We start from the raw sequence: 25062 nt of genomic DNA on the forward strand, positions 1-25062 counted from the left end.
ATTTGAGATGTTGAGAGGACAGCAATAAGGTTGCTGGTTCGACCTCAGCTGGGTCAGTTGGCATTTCTGTGTGGAGTTTGCATGTTCTCCCTGTGTTTGCTTGGGTCTCCTCCGGGTGCTCCTGTTTCCCAACAGTCTAAAGACATGCGGTGAATTGGGTCAGCTAAATTGTCTGTAAAGTTAAATTTTTATGTGACTGTAACGAAGTAACAAAAATACATTTGAAAGATGCATCATTCATCCTCTTGAATTCATAGAAGATCCATATTGAAACAGTAGGCCTATAATGTTCTTGATATAAATAGTTTATATAGTAAAAATTGTTTTGTAAATGTGTAAAAACTAAAAGTTAAAAGTTTAAAAAGTCAAATCAACTTTTTGTTATCACTGTCAGCATTAAGATTCACTGTTTAACTGTGTTTCTCCGTCTGATGTGCATTCTGTAGGGTTTGGGTGTCATGGTGTGCCTGAATACAGGGGTGTAATCTGGTTTCCCAGCATCTTCGAGCCACACAAACTGAAAACGCCTCAAGAGAGTGACAAAAACCAAGAAGAGCTCCATACGGGCCAGACCTTCACCCAGTGTATTTACTCACCCATTTTGTGATTAACCCAGTTATAGCTATCCCATTCAAAAAGTTACACTTTCTTTGATTGATTTGTTGACCTAGAGAGTCTTGACAGTTGCACTGTAATGGTTTCTGATACTTTTGGAATAATCTCATATATTTGTTAGGTGATATTTGTCCGATGGCTGTAACTTTGGTATCCCATGTTATCTTTTAAAACACCTTACAAAATGCATCATTGGATATTTATTGAACAGTTTAGCAGTTATGAGCAATTTGAGCAAAACTTATGATTGCTGTAGCGCCACCATCAGACTGATTGGGGTGAGTTTTAGTGACACTATAGAAGGGGTGAGGACTACTGTGATTTACAGTGTTACAATTTATTGTTTGGGCTGTCTGGTCAGGGCAGAATGGTGATCTGTGAAAATCCTAATAATTACAACCGAGTTTCAGTGCTGTGCTTGAATACTTAAAAATGGTTACCTATGGAGAAATTTATGAAAATATAAAAATTAACAAATAAAAAACTCAAACTGGTTTAAATTAAGACAGATTTAATAATGTGCGCTCAAACCTTGCACCTCTGGGTGGTTCATGAGGTAGAGGAAAGCAGTGAGGAGGGTGTTAGAAATGTTGTAGGTCGCTGCAGAGTGCAAATCGTAAACGGTCATAACAAGCTGGTCTTCGGAAAAGGTGGAAACATTGATTTTTACCTGTGGAATGTAAAATATCAATAATCTCAATTAAAGGCACACTTCATTTATATATTGTAAATTGTGAAATGTATACTTAGATGTTTGTCAGCAGAAAGTGGCACCTTATCAAGCTCATCCAGATAGCAGTTAATAAAGTCTTTCGGCTCTCCTGGCACTCTTGTGCTTTTGTGTTCGTCAATCAGCTTCTGATTCATACTTTTTATTGTTTTCATATTATCCCCTGCTTTTTTAAACGGCAGGGGCAAGATTCTCAATAAAGGAAGCGTGTCGGATATCTGGTAGAAAAGAACATAAAATATCAGGGGTTGCCACAGTGGAATTAACCACCAATTACTCTGGCAAATGTTTTGTTGGTGAATGCCCTTCCAGCCACAACCAAGCACTAAGAGTACAACCCTCAATGCTGAGAAACACCCACACACTCTCCCATATACAAACTATGGTCAATTTAGTTTATTTCAGTTCATGTAGTTCTCTCTAGAATGAGAGAGTCCATGCCCTTAATAGCATACTGCATTTCCTCCCTCTAATTATTAATTATTGATTTTCTAGAAATACTTGAACTCCATTCTAACAGCATTGGTATTTCATGTGAACAGAGTAGTTCTGTATAACATTATGGGAATGTAAGTTGTCTGTGCAGATTCCACTAGTAAACATTGGTGTTTTAAAATTAAAATAAATGTGTTGACAGATGGAATCAGCTTAGTACATGAATAATGATGTACTAATATGTAAATCAAACGCTGCTTCGACATGAACTAATGATGTGCTAAGGTATGCGCTAATCAAGAACTAACTTTAATGAGTCACATGAATTCATTTTGAATAATGGCTATTATTTCTTGTTAGTCCATGTTTGTTAATGTATTAACACTTTAGATTTAAATATGTCATGCCATGGCTTTACTTGAAGGGGCACATAATCATTCACTCTTTCTTAACTACTCATGAACTCTTATGTTTAAACCTAACAGTTGTGCTCATCCGTCTAGTGCATGTTTAAATTGAAAAATAATAGAAAAGTGTTCTGCCTAAACAAATAAATGAACAGTTTAAACCAACTCAGGCTCATTCTAATTACGTTCCTCTATTTACATTTCTGGAGAAAGCTAAATAAGTCTCAGGAGCTACGTTTTTTGCAGCTGTGGATGCTTTTTCAGGTCTAAATTTTTCTTGTGAATGCAATTTGTGCCTACTGTTCTCCTGTATCCACCAGAGGTCACTGTTGAGTTACTGACTCCCCAACTGACCGACCACCCAGACCTTCCCCCTTCCCCAAACCCAACCAATAGTTTTTTTAAAAGCACCTATTGACCCGCCCACCCCCTTCCCTAAACCCATTTGCAGTGTTTTGAAAAGCCATCAAAAAAAAAAAAGAAGCGGTCAGCTGGTAAATGCAAAAAGCAACAGCGTCATACCACCCTGTAGCGTTTGTTTTAAAGATAAAATGCAGCCATACATACTTCTGGCTGCATAATTCGCAATCTCCAAAAATGTATATAGGGCTACATTTTCAGAATGAGCCTATGATTATTTACACAAAGGAGTTCATAAGTAGTTAAGAATGAGTCAATGATTATGTGCCGCTTCAAGTAAAATTATGATATAAAGAGCAGGTCAACAGTAACAACCCCTATTTTTAACTCTCCAAAAAATGAAAAAAATTTGCTTTTACTCTCTGATGGCCAAAGCAAGTAAAAAAAAAAACATTATATATGCTTTAAAAAATTCAGGAAAAAGTGTTTTATGTAAATTCGGACCATAGGTCCACATGTCTGGATATCATTTTTCTCTAAAAGTACATCATGTCAAAAGGTGATACTTAGATTTTTATTTTAATTAGGTTCAAATAAGCCCAAATAGCAAAGAGAAATTAAAAATGCATGTAAAAAACACCTTGAGCCTTAAGAGGATATGCACACAATCTTTTAATTTCAGTCAGCCAGCCTGGCTTCCGGTTTATTGTCATCTCATACAAAATCACTGCATTCAAGATCTGATTTCTTTAAAAAAAAACAGTGATCTTCACTGCCTGGCTGAGATACGATATAAAGTGGGTGTCAGATAAAACAAGAAGCATTAAATTATATTTTTCCTTGCCATGTCTTAATATAATATGAAAATAAATTTTACCCCAGTATTTTCAATGGAGTTTCTGCGCTGGTCTGCTGCTATTGACGGCACCTCCGTTTAAACGTCTTTCATGTCTTTTTATGCTTGAACAACTAAATGAATGCTTAAGTCTATTTAACTGAATGTATTGTAATAACATTACAACATCCATGCGGTATGAGGAACCTTATGAAATTAGTCACATAAAGCTTCCACCAGAAGTTCACCATTGGCTGAAAAACACTATGCATATGTAGCCCATTCTAAGGTCAGGAAGCTCCCAAATGAGAATCAATAAAAGGTGTACAAGTGCATTTAGGGAGTTTGGAACAGCAACGAGATCAATGACCACAATTTTAATGCCTCGTATCTCCAAAAACCTTTTCAGATTCTGTTACTGCAGCACATCAGCATGTGATTTTCCCTTTCAAGAGTTCACACTTAGCTGATGATTGATTATAAGCTAGTTTGGCATGCTGTCCCGGGAGAGAGCCCTGAGCCCAAAGGTTCTTGAGCCCTGGGCTCCCTCCCGTTTGGAGGACGAAAGGGGAGCTTTGAGCTCAGGTAGATCTCGACAACTCCCCCTTGATAAAAACTGATGACTAAAAATTGAATGCTATGAAAAGATATGCTGCATGGTGAGAGATTAACTGTAGTGCAAAATTTAGATTTATCAATTTACTTCTTGTGCATGTTTTTGGAATGTGGGAAGAAACCGGAGGACCCAGGGAAAACCCACGCAAGCTCGGGAAGAACATGCAAACTACACACAGAAAAGACCACCGGCCGGTTAAAGGACTAGAACCGGCAGCTGGATAGGCATCCATTGTGTAAAACATATGCTGAATAAGTTGGTGGTTTATTCTGCTGTTGCAACCCCAGATTAATAAAGGGACTAAGCCGAAAAGAAAATGAATGAATGAATGAATGAATGAATGAATGAATGAATGAATGAATGAATGAATAAATGAATGAATGAATGAATGAATGAATGAATGAATGAATGAATGAATGAATGAATGAATGAATGAATGAATGAAATGTAAACGAAAAAGTACTGGCAGTTTACTTCCAGGTTTTTGTATCGTAATTTAAGACACCAAACAAGACAATATATCACATCAAACCAAACTAAAATGTCAATAAAAGTCACTTTCTCAAACTTTTTAACATAAAAGTTGTTGGAAGAAAGATCAAGATCTCACAATGCAATTAAAAATCATAAAGAAAGAAAGAAAGAATACATAATATAGAATACATAAATCACAAAATATGGAAAACTGTTAATTTACAGATATTTTTACAGTGTGCATACAACTTTTTAAACACTTATTTTCAGCCATAATTATTCAATGCATGTCTCCTGAGGAATGTGCATGCATATTAAAATTAGACAACAAATGAAGGGTTCTTTATGCTCAATTATGGCAACAGTTAAAAACAAAACTGTGTCTATGAGAGTGGCAATTTAAAAGGAAAAAAATATATGTTAAAATATTTCAAATAAGCCTATTTTACTGGCCCCCACCTCAGTGCTTGAATGCGTTTGCATAAAATTTTGGTATCACTCATTTTTTGAATCTTAAGTTACATTGCATCTACATGCTAACTAATTCTCAATATAAGTAGAGTGTTAGGTTGGGTTTAGGGTTAGTGTAAGTTGACATGTACTTGCAAAGTTTCTTGTAGTCAGTTAAATGTGTTGAAGGAGCGGTATGAGCAGATGTCAAGCAGACCTTCTACTAATACTCAAATGAGAAGTAGTTGGCATGTAGCTGCAATGCAACTTTTAGTCAACAAAAATGTGCAATAGGGACCATCAAAAGTCTCACCAAAAATGTTTATTAAAAGAAAAGGCTAAGGTTTTGTGTTGTCAAACTGGCAAGCTTGCATTATAGGCTTATTATCCTACTGGTTATGATGGAAAATTGTGAAAAATGTATAATTATTCTAAGGAGAAATATTATGAATTAATTCTTGACAAAAACAATACCGTCCTCACAAAGATAATACAGATGAATAAATAGCTGCCAATATGAATCCAGTTTTTCATAAGATTTAGGCATCTTTTCACAGTTAGTATGTGTATTTTAAAGAGTCTTGAAAATATCTGCTGTGTTCAGCAAACTGATAAACTTTTAAATGATAATTTTTTTAAAATAAACATCTTAAAGAAATATTGTTGATGTCAATGTAATGCATTTGCATTTGTTGTTTTAGTGATAATATAATGAGCAGTTGAAATCAGAATTATTAGCCCCTCTTTGATTTTTTTTTCTTTTTTAAATATTTCCCAAATGATGATTAACAGAGCAAGGAAATTTTCACAGTATGTCTGATAATATTTGTTCTTCTGGGGAAAGTCTTATTTGTTTGATTTCGGATAGAATAAAATAAGTTTTAGATTTTTTATAAATCATTTTAAGGTCAAAATTATTAGCCCCTTTAAGCTATTTTTTTCGATAGTCTACAGAACAAACCATCAATATACAATAACTTTTCTAATTACCCTAACCTGTCAAGTTAACCTAATAAACCTAGTTAAGCCTTTAAATGTCACTTTAAGCTGTATAGAAGTGTCTTGAAAAATCTTCTCTCTGTTAAAAAGAAATTGGGGGAAAATAAACAGGGGGGCTAATAATTTAGGGGGGTTAATGATCCTGACTTAAACCGTGTACTTGTTTCTCATTCTCTTTGTTAGAGTACAACAAGAAAATACACATTTTTTTTGGTCTAATTGTTTATGACATGTGAAAGAGAAATGAAATTAGTGCAGCCTTAATTGAAACCTGTTGGAGACTTTGTGTAATATTATAAACTTGGAGTACACTTATGTTCTGTATATTGGTGTTTAAGTTCTCCTCTTGGTAGAAGACATTCAGCATTGTAACTGCTCAGAGAAGATATTTCAGGTATTATCATGACAAAGGTCATTTAATTATAGTTGAGATGATTTCTCTCAATGATTTAATTCAAAGTGAACATCGAGGCTGTGCAAAGAGAAGATTTGCTTCACAAATATGTGATGTTATAGGAATGACTCAAAGAAATGAAGATTGATTAGACCTTTATTGTGTAGGCTGAAAAATCAAATCCACAAAAGTATGTTTGAAAGATGTGTCATTCATCCTCTTGAAGTTTATCCATGTTGAAAGATTACAATTTTATTGTTAATGTGTACTGAAAAATAATTCACTGAATTTTTACCTCCAGTACCTGATTCCAGTACCATTGATTACCTGCAACTTTAAATACAGCAGCACTGTCAGCATTAAGATTCACTGTTTAACTGTGTCTCTCCGCCTGATGAGCATTCTGTAGGGTTTTGGTGTCATGGTGATCCCGAAAACAGGGGTGTAATCTGGTTTCCCAGCATCTCTGGGCCACACAAACTTGTAACGCCGCAACAGAGTGACAAAAACCAAGAAGAGCTCCATACGGGCCAGACCTTCACCCAGACACACACGAGGACCTGGAGAAACACAGTAAATGCAGGATAAATGAAAATAAAATATATAGCTACAAGTTCAAGTGCTTAAAGGGCTCATATAAAATAACTAATTTAGCAATCGCTAAAATCAGGGATGAAAAGATTTTTTGGCCATTTCTAGTCATTTGCAAAAGAAATACAGCAGTTTTCAATTTAAGACTCATTTTTGTTTAGGAATATAAGCATTTTTGGTATATTTGACCATACCCCTTTTGTTAATGACCCTAAATATAATTGTTGACCTAGACAATTGCACTATAGTGGTTTCATTTAGACGGATTAAAAAAGTCTAGGACTAAAAAATGTAGGTTTCTCAAAGAATGTCAAAAATTTGATAGGCGATCTGTCTGATGACCAGAGACAGATTTAACCAATAAGTGAGGTAAGAGGCTGTTAGGGCCCCAGGAAATCTGGGGGTCCCCAATAAATCTAGAAGTATAATTAGAAAAATAAATTATACCTATAAACTACATATATGTAATGTGAAGTGGTACGCTGAAAAGTGCATGCAAATCCAAATGCAGGGTTTAACAATGGTCAGGTAAGCAATGGTCAACACAGGGGCAAACAGATGTATGTAGGCAAATCAAGATTTGTGGTTAAAATAACAGGAGATTTGTCAGAAGGCAAGCAGCAAACAGGGACAAACAATAAAACAAACAAAACAAAGCAAGGGTCAAAACCAGCAAGACAAGGCAAGGGAAATGCGTCATAATGTTCACAAACAGTATCACAAGACTCAGCAAAGGTTGTGTGTTAGTGTGCTGTATAAACAGTCCAACTTATCAGTCTTTGAGCAGCTTCAGGTGTGTTAGTTAGCAATCAGCCAGGATTAGGAACCGGTGTGTGTGTGCAGTGCATGACTGAATCTTGTAGTCCATATAATGGTAGATTTTTAGTTCTATGCGATACTGTGTGCGATCTACACATGCTGGATTTAAAATACAATTAAATATAATATTATTATATTATATGTATGTATTTATAATATTTATAATATTTAAAAAATAAAATATCCATTACGCAGCCGTCCAACAGTAAAATTTATAAAAAAAAATATATATTTATTATTATTTATTTTAGCTGTAAATTCATTTTAAGAAAACTAATAATTTAAAATGTAGAGCTTGCATTCATTTAAAATGTTAAAGAAAATTGAGCGCTATAAAAAACAGCAATATAAATAAAAATTAAATAAAAGTAGAAAGGGTGCAGTCTGTATGGCTAGAATAGCTTAGGGCCCCAAAATTACTAAATCTTCCCGTGCTGATTGCAGTGATTGCAGTTTGGTATCGCATGAATAACACTTTAAAAAATGCATTGGCGTCCCAAGTGGTTACTGGGTTGTTTAGGAAATACAAAGTATGTTTATTTAGCATTTGTGATCAATTTCATGCTTATGATTGTAGCGCCATCATCAGACTGAATGGGGTGAGTTTTAGTGACATTGTAGAAGGGGTGAGAACTACTGGGATTTACAGTGTTCTAATTTAGAGTTTGGGCTGCCTGATCATTGTTAGGGCAGAATGGTGATCTATGAAAATCCTATTAATTACTACAGCATTTCAGTGCTGTGCTTAAATACTTAAAAACGGTTACCTGTGGAGAAGGGTATGAAGGCTTCAGGCTTCTCAAACTGGCCCTGCTCATTCAAGAAGTTTGCTGGGTTGAACTCATGAGGAAACTTCCACTGACCTTCTTCTTTTAGGACAATAGTGAGGTTGGGAATGATAAGTGTTCCCTGACAAATCAGAAACAGTTTATTACAGTTTGTTTTGAAGTAAAATAACCTTTAGTCTGAATGTTTCCTCACCTTTGGGATGCTGTAGCCCATTAGCTCTGTGTCTCGTGTAGTGCAGTGAAACACACTTAGCGGTACAGTGTTAGCGACACGCTGAACCTCGTGAATCACAGCCAGTGTGTACGGCATATTGTCTCGGTCTTCATACGACACCTGATCTTTACCCTCCAGAACATCATCAATCTCTTGCTGACATTTTACTGGTAAGAAAAAACAAGGCTGTGTTTGTCTATTCAAGCTCCTTTTGAAATGCTAGCTTTGCTAACATAACATACTTCTGAAATTTTGCAAATGTCAAAACAGCAATAAAAACATTACACCAATTCACATATTTGGATTATTCAGTACGAATTACACTTCAAAACTGTATTTATAATTTCTTATTTTAATGTGGCTTAACAATATAACAAAGGTTTCCATTCCTGTTGATACTCCTCTACTTTCTCTGGTTTAAACCTGGATTAAATGAAGACAAATGAATGTGTGCTTTTCAAACTCAAACCTTGCACCTCTGGGTGGTTCATGAGGTAGAGGAAAGCAGTGAGGAGGGTGTTAGAAGTGGTGTCGGTCCCGGCAAAGTACAGATCCAGAATGTACATGAGGAGCTGGTCTTCGGAAAAGGTGGAAACCTCATTTTTTCTCTGAGGATTGTAAGATATCTCTCATTTGAGTCTCAAGCAGTGGTGCATAAACAGTATTTACAGATTTCAGTTATGAACATTTCAAAACCATCCAGACCATTGCATTACAGAAAAATGATGCACCTTATCAAGCTCATCCAGATAGCAGTCAATGAAGTCTCTCGGCTTTCCAGGGACTCTTGTGCTCTTGTGTTCGTCAATCAGCTTCAAATTCATACCTTTTAATACCTTCACATGATCAAATCCTTTTTTAAAAGGCAGGGGCAGGATTCTCAAAAAGGGAAGTGTGTCATATATCTGTTATAAAAGAACATCCAAATTTAAGTACACGTAGCTTAGAGATACCTTTAAATATCAACAAAATAAACCCCACAAAATATCTCTGGCCCAGACAATCAGCTTGTACTTGGCCCACATGCCGCAGTGAATTACATTACATGATTGCACCAAGTCTGGCTTTCAGACAAGAGCCAAACATGGACCATATCTGGGCCAAGTCTCAGCCAAGTTAATAACCCTATCTGATCCTGAACTGGGCCAAATATGTTGGTGTGTCATGACTGCAATGAAATTGATAAACCCATGAATCATTGCACTTTAGGCATGCTATGGGTGTGCTTTTTGTCAAAGCGACTTGATTGGTTGAATTTTTTTTTCTTTATTTAAAATAGAAATTGATTTTAAATATGGGTCAAGACAGGCCGAACTTACATGGCCCACATATCAGTTATTAACATCTGGGACAAATACTACAATTTACATCTGGCCCAAGTATTGTGTGCCGCCCTAAAGACGGTGCCACCACTGCTAAACCAGGCCACATGCTCTATGACAGTGGCGGATGAATGCCTGCTGTGTCAAATTTATGGCAAATCTGGGCCAGAATTTTTTGCTACCTTGGACTTTTTGCAGATACTTCTAAACTGTAGGACAATAGATAAAAAAATATGCACTACAACAATTTTTCACCAAACAGACTCTCTCTCTCTATAATGATATTTCAGTAATTTGAATGCTAAAGACCTTATTTGGCATACTTTTCTAACTTTTGTGCACAGCATTATGGGTAATGTAGTTTCCCTGTACACATTTCATTATTAAATATGATTGTCTTTTAAAATAAGATGAATTTATATTAACAGATGGATTTAGCAAAGCATTTACAATTGATTAACAACCTTAGAGCTCACAACAGGTTGTTCTTTAAATATTTATCATTTATTGTTTTTCCTTTTGGAGTGACACAGTGGCTCAGTGGTTATCACTTTCACCTCACAGCAAGAAGGTCGCTAGTTCGAGTCCTGGCTGGGCCAGTTGGCATTTCTGTGTGGAGTTTGCATGTTCTCCCCGTGTTGGCGTGGGTTTCCTTTGTGTGCTCCAGTTCCCCCCACAGTCCAAAGGCATGCGGTATAGGTGAATTGAATAAAATAAATTGGCCTTGGTGTATGTGTGTGAATAAGTGAGTATGGATGTTTCCTAGTACTGGGTTGCAGCTGGAAGGGCATCCACTGTCTAAAACATATGCTGGATAGGTTGGCAGTTCATTCCACTGTGGGGACCACTGATGAATAAAAGGACTAAGATGAAGGAAAATGATAGAATGAATGTTTTTATTTTCCAGTAACCACCGAAAAGGGGTGAAAATAGAAAGTTGTCAAGTGATTTTATGAGGTGTTTTGATCTGAGATCTCACCATGTTCCAGGGTCCATTGAGGATCTTTGAAATCTCGGTAATGAGCTGAATGTAGCACTGAAGGGTTTCACTGTTGTAATCAAAACGGCGTCCAAACAGAACCAGACTGATAACATTGGAAGCAACATTGTGGAACATGACCTGAGGATCCACTGTTTTCCCTGTACATATGTGAATTATTTAAAGAAAACATTAAGACATTTTATTCGGTATCTGAAATCTAAAAGTAAATGGTCTCCACCTTGTCCAAGAAGTAGAAATCACATATAAATACCAATGTTTTTGTCAAGGTAACCAACAACGTGTGAAATTTCCCCCAGAATTCTCTCCTCCATGGACTGCTTTCCCAGACCAAAATTTCTCAGGGTCATGAGAGCAAAACGTCGATGATCCTTCCAAAGGGGTCCATAGTCAGCCAACACAACACCTTCAGAAAAATTATAAAAGCAATTGAGAGTTGTGGAGATTTTAGCAATATTATGATTAGTTACACATGCAAACATAAAATTGTTTCCTTAACATTCCCATGTGATGTATACAGGGGCAAGCACATGCATACAGGAAAACCAAAGTCGTGGTCAATAAACAGGCGAATGGTCAGTTCTGGCGGTAAGCATCATAAACTAGGAATGGCTAAAATGAAACAGACGTTTCCACACAGTGTCGAGATCTCAAATTGCAAGTGTTTCGAAACACTGCACCAAAGAATGAGCCGAACCACCCAGGTCATGTGACTAAGGTGATTCAAAACACCCAGGTCACATAACTAAAGCTATTCAAAGCATCAGTCATTTCAGAAGCGTTTCGAGACCTGCCGAATTTGCACTTGGAAAAAAAACATCTCATGTAGCCTTGTGGACGGTGCGTGGGTGCAGAGTAACTGTGCTGCAAAAGGCCCGAGTTTGAATCCTGACTTGTTCCAATACTTAAAATTGTGACAATGTATTTTATTAGTTACTTTTTTATGATCAAAACAAAATAAATATATTCCCAAAGTGTTTATTCGGACGTCAGACTAATGCTAAAACAAAACAAGTTACAAGAACAGAGTTTTTAAAAGCTAACATCTATAGCTGCATCACCCTGGATTCAAACACATTAGCTCTTGAAGCTAGTCAGTGACTCTCACTGCTTCACTAAATCACTTCAAAAGTCAACTTGCTAAACTGTTTCTTCGCTGAAGCTGTTCCAGTGCAATACATAAAGATGACCACTATGCGTCACTGTAGAGACGGGTTTAAAACGTTTTGAAAGCTTTGACACATGTGCTTCAAATGTTTTAGTGTTTCACGAAGCCTCGCTTTGCCCCCAACTAACGTAAACAAAGCAACGGTCATGTACAACACTGCAAGTCAAGGCAAGGCTAGGCAAAGGAAATGCGTCATAATGTTAAACAAGTTAAACAAGACTCAGCAACTGGTGTTTGTGTCTGTGCTGCTTTTAAAGTCCATGTAATCAGTTCTGAACAATTTCAGCGGTGTGCGTTAGAAATCAATGGTAAACTGGAACAGGTGTAAGTGTGTGGTGCATGAAAGGATTTGTTGTCCATATGGTGAGAGATTTGAAGTCCTGGTAGTCCCTAAAAGAAGAACATTCTCCTGACTTAGAGAGAATATTCTATTTACATTTAAGACAACTTTCAGGTTGGCCAACAGATAACATTCTGGGAGTATTTTAGGAACTAAACAAGTTTTACATTTACATTTACATTTAGTCATTTAACAGACGCTTTTATCCAAAGCGACTTACAAATGAGGACAAGGAAGCAATTTACACAACTAAGTGCAACAATGAATAAGTGCTATAGGTAAGTTTCAGGTCTGTAAAGTCTAAGAAGGAAAGTATTAGTAGTATTAGTAATGTATTTATTTTTTTTTTGGGTACAGTTAGTGTGATATTCAGAGGCAATTGCAGATTAGGAAGTGATGTGGAGACTAAATAGTTGAGTTTTTAGTCGTTTCTTGAAAATAGCGAGTGACTCTGTTGTTCTGATGCAGTTAGGGAGTTCATTCCACCAGCTGGGCAGATTGAGCGTGAGCGTTTGCGAAAGTGATTTCTTCCCTCTTTGGGATGGAACCACGAGGCGACGTTCATTCACAGAACGCAAGTTTCTGGAGGGCACATAGATATGCAGAAGTGAGAGCAGATAAGAAGGAGCAAGGCCAGAAGTCACTTTGTAGGCAAACATCAGAGTTTTGAATTTGATGCGAGCAGCAACTGGCAGCCAGTGCAAACGGACTAGCAGCGGAGTGACATGTGCTCGTTTAGGTTCATTGAAGACCACTCGTGCTGCTGTGTTCTGGAGCAGTTGAAGAGGCTTGATAGAGTTAGCTGGAAGCCCAGCTAGTAGAGAGTTGCAGTAATCCAGTTTGGAGAGAACAAGAGCTTGAACAAGGAGTTGAGCTGCATGTTCAGATAAGAAGGGTCGGATCTTTCTGATGTTATAGAGTGCGAATCTGCACGATCGAGCAGTTCTAGAAATGTGGTCAGAGAAGTTCAGTTGGTCATCAATCGTTACTCCAAGGCTTTTCACCATTTTGGATGCAGTAATGGTTGCCCCATCCATCTGGATTGAAAAGTTATGGTGTAGAGTTGAGTTGGCAGAAACTACAAGCATTTCCGTTTTTGCGAGGTTCAGCTGGAGATGATGATCTTTCATCCAGTGTGAAATATCCAACAGGCAGGCTGAGATGCGAGCTGGAACCGAGGGATCATCAGGATGAAAAGAGAGGTATAGCTGGGTATCATCAGCATATCAGTGGTAGGAGAATCCATGTCTCTGGGTGACTGGTCCTAGAGATGATGTGTAGATGGAGAAGAGAAGTGGCCCAAGAACAGAGCCTTGAGGTACCCCAGTGTTTAGATGCTGTAGGTTGGACACCTCTCCCATCCAAGACACCCTGAATGACCTGTCAGAGAGGTAAGATCTGAACCATTGTATAACAGTGCCCGCAACGCCCAGTGACTCGAGCGTAGATAGCAGGATCTGGTGGTTGACAGTGTCAAAAGCAGCTGACAAATCTAGCAAGATGAGGACTGATGATTTACAGTCTGCTTTAGCCAGTCTGAGATCCTCCACGACCGAGAGCAGGGCAGTCTCAGTTGAGTGGCCTTCCTTAAAGCCGGATTGCTTGTTGTCCATGAGATTGTTTTGAGTAAGAAAGTCCAGGACTTGATTGAACACTACTTGTTTTAAAAAATTCAAAAAAGTTAATTGTTGGAGCTTGTGTTCACATACTCCTAAAATTAACTATGCCTTTTCTTTTACTCAGTTAAATATTCAAACTACAATAATTAGATAAGGTCCTTGAATTTGATTGGTAATGCAGTGGAATTGCAAGTGTTGATGGGTGGTGGGGGTGGACTGGGACAAAAATTCCTCCCTGGCACTGTATCCACACCAGCCCACATTACCACACAGACACAGCCCCACCCACGACACGCATATTCACTACTTATATTGGTGTACAGATGGTGAAATAATATAAGTAGTACCATATTTAATAGGTTTTTAAACATTTAATGTATGTGACTGGAACAAAAACAACCCATTGTCATTCTTTGCACCTCTGCTTAAGGATTAAATTCATACTGTAATTTATGCATGTATTTAATGCTAACTATGTATTCAAATGCCTATAGTACTGTGGCTTAACAGGTAGTTATAGGTTTTTTGCATGTTAGACTATATTGCTAGTACAGTAATATACATGTACAACAGTTTGTATACGCTAAATCCCAAGTTATCTGCTGATGATGACATTTAAAAATGTACAGGAGTTCTATGCTAAGCTTACAACTGTTAAACAGTGTAGGTTACTGTCAAAAACTGTCAGAAGTAGAGTGAATGATGTCAAACTTTCTTAGTATATTTTAGCATAATGACTTAGAAGTATATTTTCTGTTTTCTTCTTACCTCCTCAACCACGCTACTGTCCTCTGATGCAGCAGCCAAATTTATACCAGTCAAGATTATTTCAGTTAATTTTTTGCATTTGGCAGCATCTGATTTTAGAGCCCTTTTATTGGTTTCTTGGAGCTTTTTGGCGCTGCCTTTCCTTTTTTTACGGGCCATCTCTGACAATTAGCTTAAGTTGCACTTACTGTTTGTTTGACATTCTTGCCAGATTTTGATTACGTTTGCATTAAGTTTGATTGGGTCAGCCACCTCTCAAAACCATCCGGCCGTCACCAATTGGGCCAAATGCTTAACATTTAATTATAATAATGATAATTATTAATATTATTATTATTATTATTACTATTATTAGTATCATCATCAAACTATTCACATTTTGCAAGAGATAAAAGCTGCCTGCATGTAAAAACAATACATATTAAGAAATAAAAAAATAAAAATAAAAAACTGACCGGTCCACATTTAAAAACTGGTCCGGCCCTTCTGGCATTTGCCAGATAGCTAGTCCGCCCCTGATGGGTGGTGAGGATTTTTCAATGATCCTAAAGCAATGTTTGTCAACCCTGCTCCTGTAGGACCATCAGCTCTGCACATTTTTCATATCTCCTTAACCAAACACATCTGATTCAGAGCATCAGCTCATTAGCAGAGACTTGAAAGACTAATTGGTGTGACAGACAAAGGAGACATCCCAAACATGTGTTTGTGGTCCTCCAGAAACATGGTTGGGAACACTGCTCTAAATGTTGCAAATTGAATAACACGTTCAGCCTCTGTTATTTTCAACTTCTGTCTTGTAGTTTTTACTCACAGATGTCTGCACTTCGTGGACTGAAAAAAGTAACCCGATGTACATGTCAAAAAAGGCGGAGCTTTAGAGTCACTCCTACTTATTAGATAACTACCACTAACCTAACATTTGGAAGGTGTTTACCAGCCAAGGCGAACTTTTCCAAAGAGTTCAGTTTGCTTTGGCATGCTGTTTTGAACAATGGGGGCACATAGCACAACAAGTTTATTTTGACCTAGTTTGGCCAATTTATAGAATGGACAAGGGAAACTTTTTTTCTTCACACCAGCAGATGGCGACATGTCATGAGTCATTCATTCATAATCATAATTCAAAATGTATTTAGAAATGACATGGTTAATGTAACAGTTAATCCTGCGTTAACCCTAGTGACTGTAAAAACCCCATTTGTTTCTATTTCTAAAATGCAAGTCACCCAAACAACTACTTACTACTTGCTACTTATAAAAGGAATATTACACTCATTAGATTGTGAATTTCCATTTTACTATCTAAGACAGCTTTTTTTAGGAATTACCTTTACACTCTGTGAGATGACTGATCATGAAGTCTTGAGGTCGACCTGAAAAGTCTTGAGCTTTGGTAACCAGAGCTTCCTTAATAACCGCAAAACTGTTCAGAAAAACTGCTGGCCTCGATCCAGTGTACAGGCTGAAAATGTTCCCATATTTTTCTGCAAACTTAAAGTGGAAAATTGGTTTACAATCAAGAAGAAATGTTGGAACTCAAGATAAAAAGAAGAAAGCCATACTCTTTCAAACTCCTTCAAAGGATTTGCGAGGTTGAAGTGAAGCAGATTTCCAAATATTGGAAGAGGAGAAGGTCCTGGAGGAAAATTTTTTGGCCTCTGGATCCGGATGAGGAGGAAGACGAGCAGGATGCATATTAAAACAAGAACCGAGGAACCCAACATGCTTACTAATGTCCAGCTGCGGTCCCTCTGTTTCACTCAAGCAAAGCAAGCTTGTAAACCTATTACCTCCCAGTCTCTTGGTACATTGCTATCTGCTTGCTGAACAACATTGGCCATTTTCCAAGAAAGATAAAGCGACTGGAACAAACAATCTACTCAAAAGTTCAAAACTTTTTTTTTCACCTGTATTTTGCTGGTTTGTATAATTAAACACAAATCCATTCAGTATAGAAGAAGCTGTGCCATATGCCATATGTCATAGTCGCTGGTTTGATCCTCGACTCGTTTCTGTGTGGAGTTTGCATGTTCTCCCTGTGTTTGCGTGGGTTTCCTCCGGGTGCTCCGGTTCCCCCCACAGTCCAAAGACATGCAGTACAGGTGAATTGGGTAGGCTAAATTGTCTGTAGTGTATGAATGTGTGTGTGGATGTTTCCCAGAGATGGGTTGCAGCTGTAAGGGCATCCGCTGCATAAAAATGTGCTGAATAAGTTGGTGGTTCATTCCGCTGTGGCAACCCCAGATTAATAAAAGGACTAAGCTGACAAGAAAAATAATGAATGAATGAATTTTTAGGGGTTTTATAGCTAGCAGGTTTTTTAAAACAAAAATAATGTTTATTAATTATTCTCATTGCATGGTGGCTCAGCAATTAGCACTGTTGGCTCACCATAAAAAAAAGGTCTCTGGTTTGAGTCCTGGCTCAAGCTGGAGGCCTTTCTGTGTGGAGTTTGCATGTTCTCCCCATGTTCGCACATTAGTCCAGAGACATGCAGTACAGGTGAATTGGATAAACCATAGTGAATGAATGTGTGTTTGCGCATGTCTGTGGGTTGTACGCAGTGTTAGGTTGCAGCAGGAAGGCCATCCGCTGGTAAAACATGTATTTATAATAACTGGTGGTTCATTCTACTGTGGTGATGCCTTATAAATTGGTTAATAAGCCTAAGCATAGTGAGAAATAAATGCTCAGGAAGGATGAATTAAATGTATCAAAAACAACACTCACTGGCCACTTTATTAAGTTCTTGGCATAGTGACACAGCCTACCAGAGTATGTTGCTGACCATGTCCATCCCTTTATGACCACAGTGTACTCATCTTCTGATGGCTACTTCCAGCAGGATAACGCACCATGTCATAAAGCGTGAATCATATCAGACTAGTTTCTTGAACATGAAAATGAGTTCACTGAACTGAAATGGCCTCTACAGTCACCAGATCTCAATTCAATAGAGCACCTTGGGATGTGTTGGAATGGGAGATTTGCATCATGAATGTGCAGTCGACAAATCTGCAGCAACTGCGTGATGCTATCATGTCAATATGGACCAAAATCTCAGAGGAATATTTCTAAATAATCATATTAGAATTATTTCAGATGGATCATGCAACAATGAAGACTTTATTTTCAGTTTTCTTCAGTTTGTGATAGCACAAAAAAAAACCATACCATGCATGCACACTTATCAGCTAAGCTTTTATTCAAGGCCTTTTTTCATGATACATTACAATTCTTTTTTATAATGTTTTCGACCAGTCATGATGCATACAGTCTCTTTAAAATACTTACATCAAAGCAATTGTGCAACAGAAATTTAACATACAAATCATATTCTGACAGTCTCTCTGCGCTTGATGTGCATTCTGTAGGGCTGGGGTGTGAGGGTGACCCCATAAACAGGGGTATAATCTGGTTTCCCAGCATCATTCGGCCACACAAACTGGAAACGGCGCAACAGAGTGACCATGACAAGGAAAAGCTCCATACGTGCAAGACCCTCACCAAGACACACACGTGGACCTGTTCACCAAAAAAGTTTGTACACAATTAGCAAAATACACTCAAATAACCAAAAACTACACCTGCATCTCTTTCTGATTCTGAATGGTTACCTGCTGAAAAAGGCACAAAGGCTTCAGGCTTCTCAAACTCGCCCTGCTCATTCAGGAAGTTTGCAGGGTTGAACTCATGAGGAAACTTCCACTGACCTTCTTCTTTTAGTGCAGAACCGAGGTTAGGAATCACAAAAGTTCCCTTGAGAAATAAGGGTAAAATTAGGATTTCAAACAAGTTATACTCTTGTTATTGAAAAGTTTCCTCACCTTTGGAATGTTGTAACCCATTAGCTCTGTGTCTTTTGTAGTGCAGTGAAACACACTTAGTGGAACAGTGTTTGCAACGCGCTGAACCTCATGAATCACAGCTTGTGTGTACGGCATACTGTGTCTGTCTTCATATGATGCCTGATCTTTATCCTCCAGAACATCATCAATCTCTTGCTGGCATTTTGCTGTTAAAATGAAAAATGTTTAAGCTAATGCTGTCAATTTTAGTTTCTTCTAATTAGTATTTTCTTGGCTTGCCTTTGTACTTTTTTTCTCCGGTTGTGTATTGGTTGGTTGATTACATCCACCTTAGTCTTGATTAGTTACTCAACATTTTTTGTTTATATGCACTGCATTCATATAGTACACTTTTCCAGTAAAACGGGGTTAATGTAATGGTTTTAATAAAATCCCCATTGGTAAAAGCGGTAAAAATCATGCTTCTTGGATTTGTCCAAGGATTCCCTTTGTTACAGTGCACTTGCCAGCAATGTTTTGTTGCGTTCTTTTGGTTTTGCTTCAATGAGAATCCAACAGAATGACATAGATGCAAAAATAATACTATAACAATAGCCTAACCTGTTTGAACGAAGGGCATAAGCAAGATGACATGTAACCAGTGCTTAATTTGTGAATTGCAAGGACCCGGAACAGATCGGGTTAAGGAATCCATCATGTTAACCGAGGATGGAGGATGGAGTAGTGTCGCGCACAAAAGTGTGGACCAGGGGTGGGGTGGGGTTATTAGTGTGGTGGATGGCAGAGAGGTGTTGTGGACGAAAGTGAGTGGGGTGGGGGTGTTGCGGACGAAAGTGAAATGGGTTGGGGAGTCGCAGAAGAAAGTGAAAGTGAACAGTGGACGGGGGAGAAGGAGGGGAATCTGTAAAATGAGGTGTCAGATCAGATTTCAGAGGTGCCGGATACGGATTCGCATATTCCGGCACAAATTAAGCCCTGCATGTAACTAAACCAGACACAGATGAACATAATCAATGAATCAACGACTAACAATAGAAACAACCTCAAAATGGGAACAATGGAATCAGGAACTTCCATTAATCATTCAATCATTTTCCTTCGGCTTAGTCCCTTATTTATCAGGGATTGCCACACCGGAATGAACAGCATATGTTTTATGCAACCCAGTACTGGGAAACACCCATTTACTCATTCACACACACTACACTACGGCCAATTTAGTTAATTCAATTCGCCTATACTTTATGTCTTTGGACTTTGGGGAAAACAGGCGTAACACAAGGAAACACAACCCATGCAAACACAAGGAAAACATGCAAACTCCACACAGAAATGCCAACTGACCCAGCTGGTACATAAACCAGCAACCTTTTTGCTGTAAGGTGACAGTGCTAAACACTGAGCCACCATGCCACACAAACTTATATTGATACAACCTAAAAGTCCAACAAGCAAGAACCAAACTTGACTCAGCAATGATCAAATTGATTAATATGCAATCAAAACACAGACCTTGAACCTCTGGGTGGGTCATGAGGTAGAGAAAACCTGTGAGGAGGGTGTTGGATGTTGTGTCAGTCCCTGCAAAGTGCAAATCCAGAACGTACAGGATAAGTTGAGCTTCAGAAAAGGAGGAGCCATCATTTCCTCTCTGGTGAAGTTAAAATAACCAAAGATTAGATTCTCATTCAGTTAATAAAATACTGGGGACACACTGATATTCAAATTCTGACCAATACTGATAAAGCAATAAACAATGGTGATACCTGACTGATAAACAGATAATAATGTTTAATAACCATATTGGGGGTTAAGGAAAAATCTGGGTCACACTTTAATTTGATGGTCCATTTGTTGAATTTAGGTTACAATGCATCTACATGCCAATTATTTCTCATTAGATTATAAGTAGGCTATCAGGTTGGGTTTAGGTTTGGCGTTAGGGTTAGTGTAAGTTGACATGTACTTGCAAAGTTTCTTATAGTCAGTTAAATGTCAGTTGAAGGAGCAGTATCAACAGATAATAAGCAGACAGTCTACTAATACTCAAATAGACCATCAAAATAAAGTGTTACCAAAATCCATAATATCTGTAAAAAGCAACATTGTTCCAATATATAGTGCTTTTACAAAAACAATACAATAACAGATGTCCACTCACCTTATCCAGCTCATCCAAATAGCAGTCAATGAAGTCTCTGGGCTCTCCTGGAACCCATGTTTTTTTGTGCTCCTTGACCAGTTGTGTAGACAATTCTCTGGCTTTGCTGGCATTTGCAAAAGCCTTCCTAAAGGGCAGGGGCAGATATCTAAACATGGGAAATGTATCATATATCTGCAATAAAACAGAGACAGTTTGTTATGAATGGTCTGAATGTTTCAAAAACAATTGTTGGTTCTCCAGATGCTGCTAAAACAGCTAGTTATCAGCGAATATATTGAAGTCTACAAGACTCCTGAATGTGTCCTGAGGGATCTAGCTTTAAGACCTTAACAGCAGATCTTTCAAGTCTTGTAGGTTGCAAGACTGAGTTGCAATGGATTGAACATAAGAATCAGATCTCAACAATGCTCGGTTGCATTGAGATCCTCGTAATTTGTAGGTCAGGGCAACACCTTCAATTCTTCATCATGTTCTTCAAATCATTTCTGATCAGTGTCTGCACTGCCAGCCTGATCTCATGAGAAAACAAAACTATTTTACATTTTGTCAGTTTAGTGGCTAAAATGTGCAAATTAATACGAGTTCAATTGTACAAAAATGTACAATTTTAGGCCACCTAATCTTGCTCAACTGCCATTGGGTGATGAGCTAATCATACAAAATTGTACAAGCTAGATTGTATAATTTAATACGAATTAGCCACTAAATCAAAAAGTGATTTTGATTTACGAATTGCCATGAAATTGTGTCTAAAGAGGCCCCTTCCACCAGGGAACCCCACTGTCTTGAGGTGGTGTACATGGTCTGCAAAGCCAGACCCAGGGTTTCCCAGCAGAGCTTTGATCAGAGGATCACATTAGCATCCTTGTGCCATACCTTCCTTGGGTAACTGCTGTAGACATACACAATGGTCCATTAGACTCATCTGACGAGGCAATCTACTTCCTCTTCTACAAGGTCCGGTCGAAATTAACATAAATATGATTCCAAAATTGTGTGACTTGTGCCATAGCATATCATCTGCTTCATGTTAAATTAAATGGTTTGATGAACATGATGAAGAATTAACCCTTCTGACGTGTTCACATCCTCCCCCTTCCTTTAGTGTTCCTGGTCAAATATGACCGGTCCGTTTTAAATGCTCTTATAGTAGCACAAAAATAATTTTTCTCCACCAAACTTTTATTCAACATTTTTTAGCTGTAAGCAATATCTCAAAGTAGTGTTTATCATGAATTTACAGAATTAGACATAAAATAACTGCAATGAAAATAAAAATAGGGGCTTAAATATATTGCAAAATGAACAATAGATGACAGAAATCAAAAAACTTTGTTTCATTACTAATAGACAGCTAATTAAATAACTGTCACAGGGTCTGACTAAAGAAGTTGAAAAATGATTCATCAACCAGCAAAGCACAAACAAAATGCTATCCTTTACTGTGTTCTGAGTGATCGAGTATTCAGTCCTTCAAGTGTACTAATATAGGGAATAGTGACTGAGGGTATATATGGTGAGCATGGACACAGAACTAGCACTAGTTATACTTTGGTCATTTTTGAGGGAGATAATAACGGTCTAATATAATAAAATATTTGTTGCTAAGCTAAGCTGAAAGTGCTCCTGCTACACTCAGAGATTGGCTGAATAGAGAAAGAAAGAAAGAAAGAAAGAAAGAAAGAAAGAAAGAAAGAAAGAAAGAAAGAAAGAAAGAAAGAAAGAAAGAAAGAAAGGGAACAAGATTCCTTCTTTGTGCTCTTTACAGAGAGAGAAATAAATAAATAAACAAAAAGAATAAAATACGGAAATTAATTCGTACGATTGTATTCATACAGTTTTGTACAATTTGCTTTCACAATGATGGCTGGGTTTAGGGGTGGGGTTGGGTGCCATGCCTCATTTTGAATATCGTACATTTTTGTACGACTGAACTATGAATTATATATAAACTATATGAATTAGCCACTGACGAAACGTAAAAAAGCTGTTTCCTTGAGAGACCAGGCGAGAGAATCAGCACATAAGCACGTAAAAGAGATATGTACCTGCAAAAGACATTGTTCAGAGTGAGTGAGTGAGCGAGCGAGCGAGCGAGCGAGTGAGTGAGTTGGGGTAGTGTGTGTGGCGATGTTTTCTGTCTGATGGATGGAAGAATATAGTCTGGATACCCGTTCATTTCTTATGGCGGTCACTTTTGACTGGGAACACCACAGGTGTAACAAGGATGATTAAAACAAATTAAAAAAAAATCAATAAAAGAGGTGATCATCACTTTTATATGTTCAAGTGCATAGTGTGGAGGATATTATAAGGCCTTGAGGCAATCAGATGTAAAACACAATATTTATGAGTGATTTAATTTGTAAATCGGTCAGATTTGACCCGAACACGACAGGAAGGTTAAAGGTATTGCCCTGACCTACAAATTCTGCAGATCTCAATCCAACTAAACCTTGTTGGGATCTGATTAATTTGTTCTATCCATTGCAGCTCAGTCTTGCAACCTACAGGACTTGATTAATCTGTTGTTACTTTCTTGGTGCCAGATCCCTCAAGACACATTCAGGTCTCTTGTAGACTCAATAACATGTTGTTGGGTTGTAGTTTGCCAATCCTTGACCAATATTTGTGAATTTTCACCACTACAGACTGGGAGCAAATCACAAGCCTTGGCATTTTTGACATACTCTGATCCAGTCTCTTACCTTAACAGTTTGGTCTTTGTTAAAGTTTGGTCTTACTTTGGTTACTCTCCTGCATTGTACGTTTCAATTACAAGAACTGATCATAATTTTCTGAACTTTGAATGAGTGGCTGTCTATAGAGGATCTGGGAGCTCTTGGATTTAAGGACTTGATGCTTTGGAACAACATAAAGGTCAGTAATTATTAATCTTTTATGGGGGTGGGGATGGATGCAACACCATTGCATTCTTTGTGTACTTGATTACATTAACTGATGAACTGATAAATGTCTCACCATGGCCCATGGTCCATTAGCAATCTTTGCATTCTCTGTGTAGAGGTGAATGAAAAGCTTGAGAAATTCATCGTCGTAATCATACCGGGATCCAAACAGAACAATGCAGATAATATTTGATGCAGCATTGTGGAACATAGTTTGAGGATCAAAAGCGGTTCCTGCATAGACACAGTTTACATTGACCTTAAAGTAATGTCAGGCTAAAATTCAAAAAATATTACAAAATGAACACATTATTACCAACTCTCTTTTCCAATTTATCAATAATGTGTGAAACCTCTCCCAGAATTCTCTCCTCCATGGATTGCTTTCCAAGGCCAAAGTTTCTTAGGGTCATCAGAGCAAAGCGTCTATGTTCTTTCCAACTAGGTCCATAGTCAGACAGAATGACACCTGTGATATTATATAAGTCATTTATGGGTCTGATTAGTACTAAGCTGTAATGTTAGATAAGACTCAAATTGCTCTTTGAGCTCTATGTAAAGAAGACACCAGCAATCTCAAAAGGATATTGATTAACTAGAGCCTGTGTAGAGGTATAAGAGTAAAGGTTCATTTTTAAATAGACTCACCGCCTCCTTTTGTAACACGGTTGACCATGAGGTCCTGCGGGCGTCCTGCAAAGTCCACAGCCTTAGTAACCAGAGCTTCCTTCAAAGCCTCAAAACCATTCAGAACCACCCATGGTTTTGATCCGAAGTACAGACTGTAAATATTTCCATAGCGATTGGCGAGCTAAAAAGTTTAGCATTAAGACATCAGTCAGGCTGAAATGTACAGTAATAATATTATAAAACTGTCAGCTCTTGAAAGCAATGCTAGATTTAATGAGTGTGTGTTTTTTTCTCCAGATTTAACTAACAATAGGCTAAATAAAGAATGTCTTACGGTACCCTCTCAAAGTCTTTCAAAGGATTGTTGATATTGAGCTCCAGCAAATTCCCAAATAATGGCAGAGGACGAGGTCCTGGAGGAAAGTTCTTAGGCCTCGGGATCTGGATGAAGAGGAAGAGGAGGACGATGCATATCCACACCAGTATCAAAAAGCCCAGCATGCTGACTGCTGTCCGGCTGTTAACTGTGCTTGGTTTACACACAAACTCAGACACTAAAGCACCGATCCCTCCCACTAAATTGCTGAACACTCAGATGGCGCA

At 37.8% G+C, this 25062-nt stretch overlaps 2 protein-coding genes across 2 annotated transcripts; both read right to left on the reverse strand.

Annotated features, from left to right (window-relative positions):
• Nucleotides 1–8490: 8490 nt before the first annotated feature.
• cyp2x8 (cytochrome P450, family 2, subfamily X, polypeptide 8) lies at nucleotides 8491–16690 on the reverse strand (the record flags this gene model as incomplete). The annotated part of the gene is given in 8 exon segments (NM_001002187.1): nucleotides 8491–8634; nucleotides 8707–8894; nucleotides 9197–9335; nucleotides 9459–9632; nucleotides 11029–11189; nucleotides 11303–11455; nucleotides 16276–16438; nucleotides 16510–16690. Coding segments are annotated over 8 exon segments (1284 nt in total), but the record flags the coding sequence as incomplete, so codon positions are not given.
• A 1439-nt stretch (nucleotides 16691–18129) lies between these two features.
• cyp2x9 (cytochrome P450, family 2, subfamily X, polypeptide 9) lies at nucleotides 18130–24987 on the reverse strand. The gene is given in 9 exon segments (NM_001077453.1): nucleotides 18130–18472; nucleotides 18565–18706; nucleotides 18775–18962; nucleotides 20269–20407; nucleotides 20918–21091; nucleotides 23903–24063; nucleotides 24146–24298; nucleotides 24478–24640; nucleotides 24799–24987. Coding segments are annotated over 9 exon segments (1476 nt in total). The 5' UTR covers nucleotides 24961–24987; the 3' UTR covers nucleotides 18130–18278.
• Between the last annotated feature and the right edge of the window lie 75 nt (nucleotides 24988–25062).

Source organism: Danio rerio, chromosome 25 (genome assembly GCF_049306965.1).
Source record: "Danio rerio strain Tuebingen ecotype United States chromosome 25, GRCz12tu, whole genome shotgun sequence".
NCBI classification, from domain to species: Eukaryota; Metazoa; Chordata; class Actinopteri; order Cypriniformes; family Danionidae; genus Danio; species Danio rerio.